The sequence below is a fragment of the Macrobrachium nipponense genome, chromosome 4 (genome assembly GCF_015104395.2).
Source record: "Macrobrachium nipponense isolate FS-2020 chromosome 4, ASM1510439v2, whole genome shotgun sequence".
Taxonomy (NCBI): domain Eukaryota; kingdom Metazoa; phylum Arthropoda; class Malacostraca; order Decapoda; family Palaemonidae; genus Macrobrachium; species Macrobrachium nipponense.
The window spans coordinates 118,054,515-118,072,548 of NC_061100.1; the positions used below are offsets into that span (position 1 = coordinate 118,054,515).

The 18,034-nt window shown below is 37.6% G+C and overlaps 1 protein-coding gene and 1 long non-coding RNA gene across 7 annotated transcripts in view; one reads left to right on the forward strand and one right to left on the reverse strand.

Annotated features, from left to right (window-relative positions):
• Positions 1-18,034, reverse strand: part of LOC135211094 (uncharacterized) — a 496,052-nt gene that overhangs the window by 6,473 nt on the left and 471,545 nt on the right. For all 5 annotated transcript variants that reach the window (XM_064244173.1, XM_064244175.1, XM_064244174.1 and 2 more), the window contains exons 3-12: positions 7,139-7,324; positions 6,530-6,683; positions 6,106-6,216; positions 5,340-5,506; positions 3,360-4,434; positions 2,966-3,084; positions 2,388-2,565; positions 1,855-1,984; positions 604-757; positions 108-344 (exon numbers count right to left, since the gene is read on the reverse strand). In XM_064244173.1, coding sequence (XP_064100243.1) covers positions 108-344; positions 604-757; positions 1,855-1,984; positions 2,388-2,565; positions 2,966-3,084; positions 3,360-4,434; positions 5,340-5,506; positions 6,106-6,216; positions 6,530-6,683; positions 7,139-7,324 — 2,511 coding nt within the window. The remainder of the gene's footprint in view (positions 1-107; positions 345-603; positions 758-1,854; positions 1,985-2,387; positions 2,566-2,965; positions 3,085-3,359; positions 4,435-5,339; positions 5,507-6,105; positions 6,217-6,529; positions 6,684-7,138; positions 7,325-18,034) is intronic.
• Positions 8,927-18,034, forward strand: part of LOC135211096 (uncharacterized) — a 666,357-nt gene continuing 657,249 nt past the window's right edge. For both annotated transcript variants that reach the window (XR_010313618.1, XR_010313620.1), the window contains exon 1: positions 8,927-9,097. This is a non-coding gene — a long non-coding RNA (uncharacterized LOC135211096). The remainder of the gene's footprint in view (positions 9,098-18,034) is intronic.

The window sequence follows — 18,034 nt, forward strand, 5'->3', positions numbered from 1 at the left end:
TCCTATTTCAAACTCAGCTGAGCACAAGAGAGATTCACGAGATAAAATTCGATTCTCAACTTTGTTATCCGTGAAAAGTACAGTATAGTATTACCATTTTCTCATACCTGATCAGCCCACTCTGAAAAGAACCAAGTATTCGTAGCGCAGGATCCCATATCGCAACCTTGTTCCTCCTCCGGCTGACTTTCCGCGTCACACGATTCGTCGTCTACTTGTATCCCCCCTAACAGACATCGTACTTCACGACTACGGCTCCCGAAGCCACACGGTGCAGAACAATTGCTCCAGGGGCCCGTGTCCCACTCGGGGGAGGTACTCGGGCAACGACCCATTTCACAAACCTAATAAAGAAGTTTCATTATTGCAGTTTCTATTTTGATTTCCATACAAACTAATTGTTATTCATTTGATTATCCATTTGTATTGTGGGGATGAGACTTTCAACAAAGCAAAGAATGTCCAACTGTTGGGGAAGAAGTGTGTAATTTTTCACAAAAAGAGAACACAGGTCCCAACAACAGTAATAAATACAGATACAGGTTTTTTTTCTTTTTTTTTTTCTTTTTAAACAGAAGTGTCGGAATACTTGTACTATCGTACCTGTGAAGTGGAAACTGAAGGGGGTGACAGACAGGCACCCTCAGGAACCATCATCGTGAACGTCGGAGAAATCTGCTGCTTGCAGATCAACGGCCTCGTTTGGACACCCATCCCACAGGTGACACTGCATGGACCCCACTCACCTGGTGACCATCTGTTGAGCCAAATATGTCGAGTGAATACTATCGTCCCAGTCATATGTTTTTCATAGTTGATGAAATTTAACTGAAAAAAATCTGTCGGCGCTTATTAAAATGCAACCAATAAAAGTTCTTAAGAAAAATATTGGAATTTTAACATTGGCAGCGAAATTTATCGTCTCTTACATTTAAAAAATATTTTATATACAATCTAGTCAACTTGGTACAGAATACATTCCGATTAGATTTGTTTTATCCTTCATGGAAAATATGAACGACCGATGTTATAAAATATGGTGTGATAACCTTTCAATGGCAAATTGTGGAGCTTATCATTTGACTTGTGTAGTTTTAAGAGATATGGCAAACTACACTTTATCTTACCAGCTTCATACACAGGTGAACCGCAAGTAATTTGTTTCTCAAGCTTTAACTTGGAAAGCATAAGCTTACATCGTTGACAGGATGTAAAGTAAGAAGCGAAAAGGAGAATACTGTTAGCTTTATGTATATCTGGTAATCGTGTACTTAATTTTGTGAACAGGACATCATAGTACGGAAAGCCACTAAGAGCAGTCAGTCTTATTCTTTTACAAAAGTGCTTGAGCAATGAAAATACAAATGGTAAGAAAAAAAAAAAAAAAAAAAAAAAAAAAGGCATTTTAAAGAAGCGTGATCTGGTCTACTCCCGGGTTACGCTGATACGCTGTAGGACTACTTTAACAGAATGGAGGAAAGCTATTGAATCCTTAAATATCCTGGTGAGTAGCGAAATTTTACGAGAAATTTTGATAATAAAAAGCAGATTCACTAATGACCCCATACAAATCTTTCATGAACAGTTTACAGCTGGGTTTCCATGAAAAGTGAATGTTCATACATTTCCTACTGGCTTCTTTCTGTGTTAACTATGGGCAAACGGATAACGTTGACTTCGTCACCTTTACTCAAATTTCCACTTGTTCATTGTATCTCAACAGACTGAATCTCGTACATTATATATATCAATTAGTACGTAACTGCGTTTACGATTGAAATCTAGTCGCAATTGCTGAATTGCTAATGTCATATCAGAGGGAAGAAATATGGAACGAAATTAGAAACCACTTACGTAGCTGGACAAGGCTTTAGATTACACATGATTGTATGAGTTTTAGGACGAGGTAGATGCTCACAACGTCTGTCAGAAACCACAGTCTTCTTTCTTCGCCTTTCGCAGGAAAGAATGGTCGTCTGATTACCTGAGGGAGAGCAGGATTGAGTTGATTAAAAGTCAAGTTTGTTTTAAGCTAAACACAAAGGTTGGAATTGGAATATAAAATTTAGGACAAATACCAAGCGCTGGGACATATGAGATCATTCAGCTCTGAAAATAATGTTGGAAAAATTGTTAGGAGGGATGGAAAGTACGATGAGAGAAAGAGAATATGAGCAGACGTCTCGTAAAAGGAAGGGAAAGGTGTGCAGCAAGGGGCCCAAGAGAGGCTGCAAAGAACCTTAAATAATGCCTACATTGCACTAAATGAGATGACACTGACAGCACGAACCCATCCCCAACCTACGGGACCTTTCAACTGAGTGACATATTCATCAGGTCTATGCTTGTCCTTCCATACAACTTTTAATATTCCAGAAGCAACTAACCTCCCCCGCACGGTTTCGAGCAGGGAGTGAAACCTTTTTCAGCCCATTGATATCTCGATCTTTGCTTCCGTCTGCTGCCTCTGTCCTTATTTCGACGACCTGTGCCAGCAACGCCAGAGTCATCCTGTTGCTGTCTACGCCGTCCATTACCGCGCCTCCTGGGGCCTTTCGCCGCTGTCTGTGAAAGTTGGAACCCATTCATCTTTGTTTTCGGTAACAAAATATTTCATAACAGACCACGTGGTGCGTGTGTGTGTGTGTGTATGTGTGTGTGTGAGCCCACTAGTAAACTGTATAGTTTTGCGTTAACTTCTTAAATCTACTTTTCAGTTAAATATATAGGATTCCTTTCACACTGAATATTTTCCAGCATTAACATTCTTGGTTTATATCTTACCATTTCAATAGACGCGAACAGTACGCTAAATATTTACAAGCATTGCAGTAGAAGACAATGAAAAGTAATTTAAATGTAGCTGCAAGTCTTCAGGGAAGCAAAAACTTTTTGCGAAGAATATAAAAACATCAGCTTGGAGTATCCCTAGGGAATCAGACATTTCGATTTCCAAAATACTTACCGTATCATTAGGTGGAGAAAACGAAGATGGAGACACATTTGGCTGTGTCTGTTGAATTCCAACGCCGAATGGTGTTTCTTGGCTGGTTTCTGCAGATGTCCTGGACACTTTTCGATGCCCTGTTTAAACAGCGAAAAATTAGGTGACACATTCTTTACACGTAGTCCCACACGCATATTATATATAGGTATGTATGTATGTATGTATATATATATATATATATATATATATATATATATATATATATATATGTATATATATATAGATATATATAATATATATATATATATATATATATATAATATGCATGTAAACAAACCTCCTTTCCAATAATTTGTACTATTAGCCTTCATTAAGAAAGAGTTCCAAGGTTTTTTTTGTGATTTATATTTACCTTGTCTGCGTTTCCCTCCATGCTGATGTCTTGTCCTGTGAGTACCAGCAGAAGTTTCAGGAATAGGGAGCCCTTTTTCCTCAGAGTGAGGTCTTCTCGAGTGACTTGGAATGTTTGATGGTGGCCTTCTACTTCCCGGATTAGGTTGGATTGGTATCGCAACAGGTCTAAGAGGTATGCTGTTTTGAGGAAATTCTGGTGGAATTCCAGATACCTTTGCACCATCTTGGGGAGGAATAAATCCTTGAACACCAGTTGTTACGCCTCCAGTAATGGTAGTCCTAGAACCATCAGTTTGTTGACCTGCAAGCCCTGATCCAGGAACTCGTACACCTGGTGGCAATGATCCTGGTGATGGCACTCTTGGAAAACCCTGATTGGGTAGATAAGGGTGTCCCCCGGATAGTGGACTACCATCCTTTGGACTGTATGAAGGATTCCATGGTATTGGTAGACTGGAGGAACCTTGTGAAGTTCCTAGAGGAGTTATTGGCTGAAGGTGGGGCAAGACACCAGGGATTCCAGAGGATCCCCTAGTTCCAAGAGCATCTGAGGGTTTCACTGGAGTCCTTGGTTGAGCCACAGTGAAAGATGGATTTATTCCTTGTGTTCCTGTTGCAGGGTTGATACCAGTGCCACTCTGAGCACTTCCCCTCTGGACTGGGACACTACCTGGGTTAAAGCCACCCAGCCCTCTACCTCTGTTTATTCCTCCACTAGGGGTAATTCCAGGGTTCAATGGACCCAAGCTACCAGCTACAATGTTGGGATTATTTGGGCCATATGCCCCTCGTCCAGGAATTAGGGCCTGACTTCCAACCAGTGGGAAAATGCTGGTACTACTGCTGCCTGATGTGGTGGGATTTCTGACACCGAGATTCGGGTTTATGGAACCAATACTTGATGATCCTTGAGGGAATGTTGATGGCGATTGTCCAAGTGTCCCAGATATACCTCCCATGTTAGGCAGAAGTCCTCCACTCGGCGAGCTCAGTGCAGGATTTCCACCTTGGAAGTCTTGAACAGGAAGTCTATATTCATACTTGATACCTGGGTTTGGACTCTGTGATATTAGCTGAAATAAAGCCAACATGGATAGTTAATAAATTGATCTGTCTTTCTTTCAACTAATTTTACAACAGAATTAATGCTTGAAACTAACAATTCTCTTTAAGTATATATTTATCATGTTACAGAAATTTTCATGCACATATTGTAAATTCCTCTAGGCATGATATGCTGTTTCTTTTAGTAAATTGATGTAGAGTATAACACCTGCAAATAGAAATTAGTTTGTAATAACAAAGGAGAGTAAAATTGTTATAATCATGAGGTAAGTAAATGAAAAGGTAAGAGTTTTAGATGGAAATAATCAAAAATTGCGAAGGTAAGAAAACAATAATGATATTAATTAGACGCTAAAGGAAATTTAGCTTTGTGTACCATGAAATACGCTTATTATGACCATTTTCTTTGGTGGGAGTTACTTGGACTAAGTAAATGGGGAACTATTGTAAACACTACGTTCTTGTTGCTCCTCACAGTGATAGCACATCTGAAATGTTATTCTCTTTATTTCTGCATTATGTCTGTCAAAATATGGTGGACTTATTATAAATCAGTAATCAGTACTTGCGCATATCTGGAAAACATTTTTTAAATTATGGCAGAGCTCTAAACGTGACGATGTCAATGTCTTTGATACCACATAAAACCTATTTGGCCTCATATAGTAAAATTAACGTATCACATTACGGTGGCTAAGGAAGAAATAATACAACACCTCCTTGTTGTTTTAAGTAAATTTAGTTACATTAAAATGAATTCCAAAACAAAATAAGGTGAGATCTCGAGCGTGTCTAAATATTAGGCCTAATTAACCTTCATACTAAGGCGTTGTTTACTAAACTATATTGGTGAATCTGAGTTCTTTTTTGAGGTGTACAGTTGCTCCTCATAATAATTAACTTCAAGACTTACCGTAAGTTCGATAGGTTCTCGCAATGGTCCTGGAGCTGTGAGCTGCTCACCGCTGTCTTCATCTGAAGGGGTGTAGGTGAAGGTTGTACCACCGATGAGGTACTGGCCTGCTGCTTGGATGCCCCAATTGCCATTTAGGACATAAGTTCCGTCAGGACGTCGTAGTGCTTTAGAAAATAATAATAATGTTAATAAAAATAAGAAGAAGAAGCTACGACTTGAACGACATCGCCCTAAAACTATATCGATTTCTCCCTCCTCCGAAATCATAAGAATGATCCCTCAATTGTTATCAATATTACTATATTTTATAAAGAAGTATTTTCGCATTTATGAAATCTTACTTTAAAATTACATATCAGTAAAATATGTAATAAAAGCAAAAGAGTAACAGGCGAATAGACCAGAACAACAATCATAGCCCCACATTCAATGTCAATTGACGTTGTTCTTCCTATTTACTTAATTTCATTCCTAGATTGGTCTTAGTTATCGATTTTTGTTACATTTTAACTCTCCGGCATCTCACATTCATTGCTCTCTTTAACATATTTTGCCTTTCAAGTTTTCGTTTTCAGTCAGAGGCTAATTTTATCTAATCTCGTAGATTCATTTTTAGGTATATCATAGAGTAATCCAATACCTTTACGATCGATAAACCTATGTTTGACCGTATATTTCGATGCCTTGACAAGTATTATATAATGACTTAAAACAGAGACGAAAACTCATTATAGAAGACAACATAAACCAAAGAAGGTTTTACCGAAGAAATTCTTGGAAGGCTTCATTTCAGTGATGGAGAGATTGCAGACCCCGGCTGGGATGGGAGTCACCAGAGAGTATCCATAGGGCAGTGGTGACCTCGTGAAAATACCTGGTTTATTTATAAGAGTAAAGAGAAAACCATTATAGCTGGGTTTAGAAGTTTTGAAAATAAATACGTAGTTATAATTAACGGCAAAATATACATGTTATGTCTTTGTATACCATGGCAAGGTATTAAAAATACTTTGGGAAAAGAAAGAATAGAATTTATGTGAAGACTAATTTTTGGACCTATCCCGGCCCCCCGCCCCCCGTCCCCAGCTGACTTGCATTTTGACTACGCCCATGACTTCAGATAATGAATTTGGCCGATGAAAACAGTTCCTAAGTATATACAAAGTGATAACACCAGGTTCACTTACCAGAGATAATCCTACAGAGATTTCTTTCCCTGGAACAGAGAGCACAAGAGTGAGGTATCCTTCCGATGTGAAGACCTTGCAAAGTCTGTGGACCTCCTTGAAGTGCCTCGGGCTTTGGTAGTCTGGCAGCTGCCTCAGAGTCCTCGGCTGAACCCTGCAAAGTTGCAAATACATAATTACAAGAAATAAGGGCATTATCTTTGCAAATAAATATTTCCACGAGTTGGTAGGAACTTGCTAGAATAAGCTAAATTCAAACAAAACCAGGCAGATTTTTAATGTGTGGGGATGTAGGATAGTACTCACTGGCAAGAATGATTTTGTAAATTTCTACACACACTAAACACACACACACACACACACACACACTAACACACATCACACACACACACACACACACACACACACACCACACATATATATATATATTATATATATATATATATATCACTATATACTATCATACATACATACACACACACACACACACACACACACATATATATATATATATATATATATATATATATATATATACTATATATGTGTGTGTGTGTGTGTGTGTGTGTGTGTGTGTGTATGAATACATGGTTAACATTACACACTCACCCTAAGGCCCACTATCGTTCCTTCGCTGATGCCCGTTTCTCCAATGATCCCAATACCTCTCTTCTTCTTCTCTTCTTCCTGTTCTTCTTCTTCAATTTCTCCTCCAAGTAAGAGAGGATCTGGCGCGGATTCATCTGCGATGATTTCAGTAGAAAAATTCTCTTCCTCGCTGTTGACTACCAAATCCTGTTGACAAAGAGGTTCGCCTTTAATTACTTAGTTTCAGTTTTTTTTCGAGTAAGATAATCAAAAGTCTAGTACTTGTAGCTATTACTTCGCCGAATAAATTACAAATGTGGCAAAGATGGTCGTTTTTGTTTTTTCATATAATCCAAACTCTGTTAGAGGAGACGGCAGTAATGTCGAAAAATATATTTACCGTAATATATATATATATATATATATATATATATATATATATATATATATATATATATATATATATATATATATATATATATATATATATATATATATATATATATGGAATTGTGTTTGTAAAAGTAAGCATGGGAATAAACTTACTCTACTATCAAAGAACCAGTGACAGCCAATGAAAGTACCAAAATCAGATGATATCACTATATATATATATATATATATATATATATATATATATATATATATATATATATATATATATATATATATATAGTGATACATATGAAATTCAGTAACACAAAAGTACATATAACGGCAAAGGAGGGGGCAACAAGAATCTTTCAACTGACAAACACCACCTGCTGGGTGCCCATGAAATGGATGGCGTCATTAGAAGGGAACCTGCCTTTTCTTCGGTACTTCATTACCTGTTCACACCCACAAACACGCCCACGTGGAGAGAGAGAGAGAGAGAGAGAGAGAGAGAGAGAGAGAGAGAGAGAGAGAGAGAGAGCATAAAAATGATAAGTTTGTTGTCAACTTTGACACCAAGGATAACCAAATGTTCAGAGCCTATATGAAAAAAGTTCATTGGAATTAATAAGATAATACAATCCACGTTCAGAACTACACGCCAAAAGAGACCAGGACACTCAAGTCGCAGTTAAGTAATTGATTAAATCACGAAAATTTCACAATGTTGGATAGTACTGTGGTGACAGTGCAAGCTGCGCCTAAAATTAAGCTTGTGTCAAGGTGAAGATTGCCACTGTCATTTATCGAAAGCCACTCCCGGCACCGTGGAGAGATTAGATTTTGTTTTCAAAATCTTACAACTTATCGTTTCATTACGTAATGGAATTTCTCGGATGTCGTTATCATCCTTATTAATTTTACTAGAGATGTTTTATTCATTTGCCATCGTAGTTTATTAGGTTTTCGAGGAATTGAATATGAGTGCAAAATACTTCCTTTATGGTACATAAACGCTCCCACACTGTCCAAATGGTTAGCAGGGTTGCCGTTTTGAGGAATTTCGCGTATTAGTGTGGCTTTCTGGTGACATCTGGCAACCCTTCGTGGCTTTTCCGACCACAGGCCATGGCACTGAAGAAAAAAATTCTTCACTTTGCCTTTTTATGTTTTATTATGAAAATAAAGATATAAAACAAATCCTGCTTATTTATACAAATTAATTTTATTGAAATCCTTTATTTTTCTTCGTCAAAAATACTTTATATTAAGTTAGTGACATGTAGTTTTCTAACATCACGGAAAATAATTCTACATCGGCAAATACGCATTCTAACCATTAAATCATAAATAAAGTAAAAAATCAGATGAACTGCATATGGTAACACTGCTAAAAGCCAATGTTGTGAAGAAAAAACGGCATCACTGATGGTTAGTCCCTCGTGATCGGTAATTAGATATACACGTTACTTTTAATAGTGTATAAAATCTATTGTGTTCAAGGAATAGGCAGATGCATTTTGAGGTTTACACAGATGAAGATCTTTATTAAATAATTCCTGTGGAGTATGCCCAGTTGTTACGAGAACGGCGTCCTTGTGAAAGGTAGGTGCCATGAAAGCCTGAGCTAGGTGCAGAATGAGTCATAGGCCTAATGTTGTTATCCCAATTCCCATGGAGATCAGTGCTCTAGGCTAAATCTGTCTTTATGCAAAATAAAACTACCAATAAAACGTTAGTATCATAATCAGAAGCTCCATCGAAGTCCGATGACAGTATGAAACTTAGGTAGCCTACATGTGATTCCTTACAGAGTCGATTTCGGTCATTGTAGACACAGATTCATTCTTCGGTAAGATACGACTGGACTTTAATACTAAGCTAGTCAGCTTTGTTGGATATTATTTGCTATGTCCTTAATCCGCATATTTACGGCCCGAGATATTTATCTACGAATATTGTTACACGTTTCATGGAGCAAGAGCCTGTTGCAGCGAAAGGCCGTCATAAGGAGTTTTTCGCCTAAGCATAGCCAGCTTACTTGGAACGTCTTTTGAACTGTATTTTCATGAACGGTTCTGAAATCTGATTGGTTCTTTCTTTCTATGGTTCTTTTGTTCTAAGTTTCACCGGATAGACCAAGTGGGATTGTGGAATTCAGGTTTTGCTTGAAAACATTATGCCTCGTTTTTTAGTTATGGTTTCTTCGGTGCTGGATCGGTTTTTAGTCATGGTTTCTTCGGTGCTAACATTTAACACTCCTTGTTCCTATAATTATTTTGGCTGATTTGGTTTTCTATTTTTTTTGTGTTTTAAACATTTCTGGCGTTCATTTAGGTAACGAATTAATAGTTTAAAGAAACCGTAACTCCTTGTGTACAACAATTCAGGGGGGAACGTATTGGGAAACCGTGGTTTTTGGGTCTGGCGAAAACAAAACGAGTGGAATGCTAAGGATGAGTAAATTTATACTTTGAACAATTATTGCATTCTGAAGTTGTATATATGATTTTCCTGTTATTATGAGTATTTTGAATATTTCAGATATAATTTCATTAGCAAATTATTAGGCTAGGCCTAGTAGATAGATACTGACCCCTCTTATATCCTGCATTTAAGGGGACCAAAGTCGACAATAAGGGTTTTTGGGTGGGGTTGAATACAAAAGAGTGGCATATGAGCATGTATTATAACATCCCTGTGGAAGTTCTGATTTTGGTTAAGGTAATGTTTATTGAAGGTTTATAGCGACAAAATGCACTGGGAAATAGTAAGTACAGTGGTACCTCAAGATACGAAAGGCTCAACTTAAGAAAAACTTGAGATATGAAAGCAAATACGAAGATTTTTGCGGCTCTACATACGAAAATTGTTCAAGATACAAAAGGTTGTTGCTGTAAAGTCCGAGATTCGCCCGGACCACCGATAACAATTTTAAAACTCGTGCCCCGCCAACTGAGTAGACTCGCCACCATCCTCCCACTCTCCCATTGGTTCCTGATGCTAGTCACCGCCATAAGATCCTTCTCTCCTATTGGTCAGCATCTCTCCCATGATGCATCTATGTAGCAGCGTGCTCTTTTGGCCACTTCGCGTCATCATCGGTGTTGTACGCACGCGGAATTCGTTCGTTCTATACGATTTTGTTTATTAACGTAAATTCATTAGTGATTTCGTTGTAGTATACTTTATCGTGTTGTGTGAGAACTTTACTACGTATGCATACTACATAACATAATTACGTACAGTATATACGTAGTCACGAGTCCCAAGAAAGTTGAAGTTCACAGAAAGAAGAGGATGCTTTCTTTGGAGACGAAGATGGAGATAATTAAAAAATATGAAGCTGGTATGCGATTGAGTGTGATCGCCAAGGAATACGGCCGAAATCTGCCGACCATAGGCACCATCCTTAAGCAGAAGGATGTCATCAAAGCAGCTACACCTTCCAAGGGCGTAACTATTTTGTCCAGCAAGAGGAGCCACGTGCACGATGAAATGGAAAGGCTGCTTCTTGTCTGGATAAAAGACAAAGAAATCACTGGTGATACAATAACGGAGACGGCAATCTGCCACAAGGCCAGCGCTATTTTCGTCGATTTGATTGCCCAGGCTGAAGACAACAGAGAAGGGACATCGACGCCAACCCCAGAATTCAAGGCTTCTCATAGGTGGTTCGAAAAATTCCGTAAACGGACTGGCATCCATTCAGTGGTGCAGTATGGGGAGGCGGCCAGCTCGGACACGAAAGCAGCCGAAGCATTTATTAAGACGTTCGACAAGATATGACTCAACGAAGGCTACAGTTCTCAGCAAGTCTTCAACAGTGATGAGACTGGCCTTTTTTGGAAAAAAATGCTTCATCGGACGTACATCACGCAGGAAGAGAAGAAGCTACCCGGGCATAAGCTGATGAAAGACAGGCTTACACTCGCACTTTGCTCGAACGCCAGTGGGGATTGCAAGGTGAAGCCCCTACTTGTCTATCATTTGGAGACTCCTCGAGCCTTCAAGGCCCACAACATGCTTAAGGAGAAGCTTCCAGTGATGTGGAGGTCCAATGCGAAAGCCTAGATAATGAGATTTTTGTTCACCGAGTGGGTAAATCTGTGTTTCGGCCTGACAGTGAAGAAATTCTTGGAAGAGAAGCGCCTCCCTCTGAAATGTCTGCTGGTGTTGGACAATGCCTCTACTCACCCTCCTGGCCTCAAGGAAGATATCCTAGTGGAGCATTCGTTTATCAAGATTCTTTATCTTCCGCCTAACACCATCCCTCCCCTCCAGCCCATGGACCAGCAAGTGATATCGAACTTCAAGAAGCTGTATACGAAACATCTTTTCAAGAGATGTTTCGACATCACCGATACCACAAACCTCACCTTGCGTGAATTTTGGAAGGAGCATTTCGATGTTGTGATATGCATCCGACTCATCGACCAAGCTTGGCAGGAGGTTTCGAGGCGAACCTTGAATTCCTTGTGGAGGAAACTCTGGCCTGATGCCATATCCGCCCAAGACTTCGAGGGATTCGATGTGGGCAAAGCTGGTGCTGCAGATTCAGGAACAGTTGATGATCCTGAAACTGTTTCGCAACCAGATCTTGCCGAGATCGTTGCACTCGGCAAGTCCATGTGGCTGGTCGTCGACGAGGACGACATCAATGACCTTCTCGAGGAGCACCAAGAGGAGCTTACGACGGATGACCTGAAGGAGTTGGAGGCCATGCAACACAACGTCGTTCAAGAAGAGTTCTCTCGCAGCGGCGAGGAGGAGGACGACGACTCTATGACAATGGCAGAAATTAAGGATGCTCTAGCTGCTTTTCATAAGGTGCAATCATTCGTAGAAAAGAGACATCCCGAAAAGGCTTACACAGGTCGTATGCTTGCACAGTTCGATGACGTTTGCCTGAGTCATTTCAGGAACATTGTCAAAAGCAGGCAGAAGCAATCTTCCTTGGATAGTTATTTTTTAAAGAGGCCTTTAGTAGGAGTAAGCAAAAAGGAAGAACCAAGTGATACTACGAAAAAACAGAAAGTTGAAAGTGGTGAAGAAGTTTAAAAAAAAAAAAAAAATGTAAAGTATAAAAATAAAAAAAATGTAAAAATAAAAAAAAGACAAAATTTTAATTTTAGTTTTTTGTAAAGTTAAGTGTTACAGTTTTGTTAATGTGTTTCGTAAAGTTTAGTTTATGTTTTCCTGACATTTTTTTATGTGTTTCGTAAAGTTAAGTGTAAGTATTTGCCGTTTGTCCTTCTCTGTCGCCACTTTCGGAGATAGCCTCACTCGAAAGGTAAGCTTCCACATTATACTACATACGTACGTATGTACGTACAGTATTTCTTGTATACCATGTACACTAATACACTTCATTTACAGGTACTATGTATTACATATTAGCAGTACGTATTAAGTTAGGTATTGAATGGTCCAAATTGTTGTAGTATTTCATTGTTTATAGGTCAATTTAGCTTTATTATGAAATTTACTGGGGTATTTTTGGAGGGCTTGGAACAGATTAGCCATTTTATATGTAAAATGCGGTTCAAGATACGAAAAACTCATGATACGAAGGCCGCCTCGGAATGGATTAATTTCGTATCGAGGTACCACTGTACCTGGCATTCTGGTTGGGGTCCAGGTAAGGACCCAGTGCCCTAGGTTAGGTTATGTTATGTGAAGTCATAATCTTATGGGGTTGTGGGGGAGAGGGGCATGGTTGGCCAATTAAGGAACTTGCACTCTAGGTTAGGTTAGGTTGTAGGTCACAACCCTGTTTATTTTGATTTATAGTGTCCTAGGTTAGGTTAGTTGTGGGAGTTTGATTTCCCTTTTCCCTGGCCAAGTAAGGACTATGTTCCCAAGGGTATGTTAGTTAAGATATATATATCCTTGTATTTCACTCCTCTTGTGTTATTCACCACTTAAAAACCAGGTTTCTCTCTCAATTGTAGGATATAAGGGGGTGGGTTGGAAAATCATATTTTCAGCTCCAGAATGTAATTATGGTTGATAAAAACTTCATGCTAGGTAAAAAGATATATATATATATATATATATATATATAATATATATATATATATATTTACTATATAATAGTATATATATAATAATATATATGATAAATATATATATATATATATATATATATATATATATATATATATATATATATATATATATATATTGGAGTGCTATCCAAGTCAAATGAAAGTATGAAATTTATATTGGAAGCATAAGTAAAATAGTCATTACATAATAATATTATGTAATAATGAAACATATATCTTTAGAATTCTCAACTTGTATTTATAGTGTTGTGACCATTTATAGTAATAATAATCGTAATGAGAATAGAATGTTACCTTAATTGTATTCAGTATGGAATTTAGCCATTTTCAATTAGATGATAATATGATTTTAAGGAATTCAACATTTATTCCCCCATCATATGTTGAACAATAATTTGAGACCAGGTGAGAAATTAGGTTTTGGCTGGGTGACAGGGGTAACATTAATGAGTGATAGTCTACTTGGAAGCATCTTAACCTAACCGGATTTCAAGGGCCTTAAACCATGAGAGGAATACAGGGAAGCATACTAGCCTAACATTCATTTTGACCTAACTTAGGTTGCAAAAAATATTTACTGTGTTTGCATATCTCTATTATATATCTATATTCTGTATGTAAATATATATTATATATCTATATACTGTATGTATTTATCTATACATAGATGAGATATTATATTATAAGATATATATATATATATATATATATATATATATATATATATATATATATATATACATATATATATATATATATATATATATATATATTATATATATATATATATATAGATGTATAAATAAGATAGATATTATATATACAAAAGATATATATATATATATATATATGTATGTATATGTATCTATACATACATCTATACATGTATGTATCTAGATATCTGCTATATCTATATAGTATATATCTCATCGAGTTGAAGACGTTGAAACTATGGTAGACTTTGGGAATCACATATTTCCAACACTTTATTTTAACGTTATGGTAGAAATCAGGTACGTACTATTAAAAAAATCAGCCGAAATGAGTAAAAGACATGGTTATGGTAAATCGCATATACAATATTAAAATTTCAGAATATAATGAAGTCCTAATATTAAAAGAAATACCTAAAATTTAAAAACATTAAGAAGTTCGGACGTGATGCTATAAAACATATTCACATTATGGACCAAGGAAATTAACTGCCATCAAGGTTTAAAGCTGACTTATTTAATCTAATCAGTATAGATTCTAAAATCCGAGTTCTTGATCTTTCATGGGTTTTGCCAATAGTTTAAAATCCTCTGTGTTTATAGTTACGTTACATAAATTTTAACAGTGGTCTCATAATTGCTGACTGTAGGTGTCTTACAAGTGGTACGGCTGTTGGTGAACTGACAGCTTTGTGGTGGTCGATTCTAAACTAAACATTCTTGACATAAGAACTGATATAATATTCCAAACTGCACTTGGAACAGGTAAATTTGTACACTAACCGAGAAACATAGTTTTTCTTTACAACTGAAGTATGTTATTATTTTAAAGTTGTTATATAATACTAACCTCAAGACAGTTTGTGGCAGATGTAATTGAAATAGTTCTCTCACTCCCTTACATAATATGTGGTTTACGTATTTAGGTATGTAAGGAACTCTAAAATAACTATATTATATTGTCTCATGGCCCCTCTTTTGATTAACTGGTTTAAATCTGTTGAAAAATCTATGCACGTAACTATAAAATCCTTATTTGTCTAAATGGAGCATGGTTTCGATGATCAGTATTTCAGAGGTGTAAAATATGGTGTAGCTCCGTTCCATAGGAAGTTCTAAGTGTCTTGCTTACAATCGATAGCTTCTCATTGCATAATTATTCAGGCTGACATAGCGGATTCTACTTGTATAACGGCCAGTCGAAGGACTATTTTAGTTATATTTTTGTTGGTCTGTTCTGTAATAAAGTATATACATCAGTGATACACTTGCTATTACGTCAAACACACACACACACACACACACACACACACACACACACACACACACACACACACACATATATATATATATATATATATATATATAATATATATATATATATATATATATATATATATGGTGCGTATGTGTGTTTAGCGTTGTTCACCTGTTTCCAGGGACTTTATCTTTATTAGAAGTACGATCTTTTGAATCAACCAGTTCCATTATAAAATTCTAAGCATCATATTATAACGAGTTCGCAGCCTTGCTGAAGTTTCATTGGAATAGTTTTCATCCCTCATGCCAGTTACATGGCTACTGTCGAGTCCTTAGTGAGTTTTCCAATGTTCCCACTCATGTTCACCTTGTGGTCTCTAATCGACCCTCCCGACCGATTGAAATTCCCCTCGCAGGCTTTCCCCACGTCATTTCTGAGCCGCCAAATTAGGCGCCCTCGTCGTTAAAGGCTTGCTATGGTTACTGCCGAAGGAGTTGCGTTGCTCGTTTAACTAGCAAACGGTCAGAGACCACGACGGATCCACATCATTTGCATATTAGACCTTCAGTTTTAAGACTCGGAAAGCATAGTGGCGTTAACCCGTTGCAAAGGAAATCTTGCGTAAGAAATCTTGCCTACTGAAATCTTCAATATTTGTAGCTTCGTTGTTCATCAGCATCGTCCGGTTGTTATGTTCCATTTCTTAAGTTCTAAATCTCTTATTTGTATTTGAATTGTAGAATTATTGTACTATTTGGTGAGATTATGATCACCTTTCTGTTGCCATTACCCTCACTTTCAAGGACTCCGTGGATTTCAAAAATAGGACGCAGCATTTTAGTTGTCTGTGAAAGGAAACTATTGAGGTGGCTATTTGTCTCCAATCATCAAACATACCAAATTGCCGCCCTCTAGCCTCAATAGTTTCTATTTCATTTAACGTTAAAGTTAACGATGATCGTGCGTCTGGCACCGCTACAGGTGCCAATAACACAGGCCACCACCAGGCCGTGGCCGAAAGTTTCACGGGCCGCGGCTGGGAGTTTCATGGGCCACGGCTGACAGTTCATTTGTCACATCACTGTACGGAGGAGGAGGAGGAGAGAGAGAGAGAGAGAGAGAGAGAGAGAGAGAGAGAGAGAGAGAGAGAAGAAATAAAAAGAGCTCCGAATTGACAAAAGCCATTAAATAATTATTTTTTAGATTTTGCTTTCAGTATGATTCGCGTTGGGTTAGATCTCGCGTACATGTGTCAGGAATTTTTCATCTGTCCAACATTGTTATTGATAGAAATATTATAAAGCACAGGAGTTACAAGTTTGTGAAACCATGGTTGGTTGACCTAGGTGTGAATATTCCTAGTGCATTAAACTGGCGTTGTTTGATTTCGTTTAAAAATTCCAAAATTTTCTCAAGTTTTACCATTGGACGTTTCTTCAGCAGTAAAGGTCGATAGACCTACGATGATATTTATGACAAAATATTCTTTTAATTTTAAATAGTTTGTTTGTGTATACGTTCGAATCTGTAAGCAATAAATGTAGTTAAATTACTTTGCTATTTTTTTTTATCTTACACACGATCAGTGATATTTTATTGTTAGAGCGTTTAAATACAGATATAGTCTTGGGCTCATAACGGTAATTTTCCTCAAAAATCTTCTAGATATTCTTTTACTTTTTGTAATACTATCTTGAGCAGCAAGGTTAGGTGCTTACACCGTCTTTTCTGAGGCATAATATGTCCTGACGCATGGGAAATGTTTATTATTCTTATGCCCATGCATAGCGGAATGTTACGATACACATCTTTATGTAATAACAGGAGCACAGTCATTTATGCAGAGTTCCCTACTGCCATGAGACTTTGAGAAGAAAAAGTGTGAAAATTTTGTATCTGTCCCCTCCCTCCCTTCCCCCCCCCCCCCTGCCCTCAAAACGAAGGGGATTATTCAAGGGCTGAATACTGCGGCCACAGTCGGAGCACTGGACCTTTATTTGGAGGGATTAGAACAACGAGTCAGTCCCTTTCGATCTGATGATGAGTTCGTGAAGAAGGGCAAGTGGACGTTGGAGGGAGGGAAAAAAAAAAAAAAAAAAAAAAAAAAGTGTTCAAGAAAGGCAAGTTCACTGGCGTGGGGTTGGAATGTTGGTCTAGGTTTCCTTACCTTAAATGGTCGTTCTATCTGGTCCGTGTTCAGAGTATAGGCTACCTGATAACTAAAACGAAAGGTTTTCCATTTAGGAAACAGAAGAGGGGGGAAAGAAATAGTGTCTCTTTTGGTTGGAAAAAAATGATTGTCGGTTCGCCGATTCCAGAGGTCCAAATCAGACCTCCTATCCCCCCCTTCACTTTCCACACCTTCGATACTCCTAGCCCACCTTAGAAGGACCCCTGCTGGGACGAAGCTGGGTTAAGCTAAACCGAACAACTGCAAAAACGACTGTGAATTACAAAAAATAAAATAAAAAAGTACTATATTAAAAAGGGAGGAGGC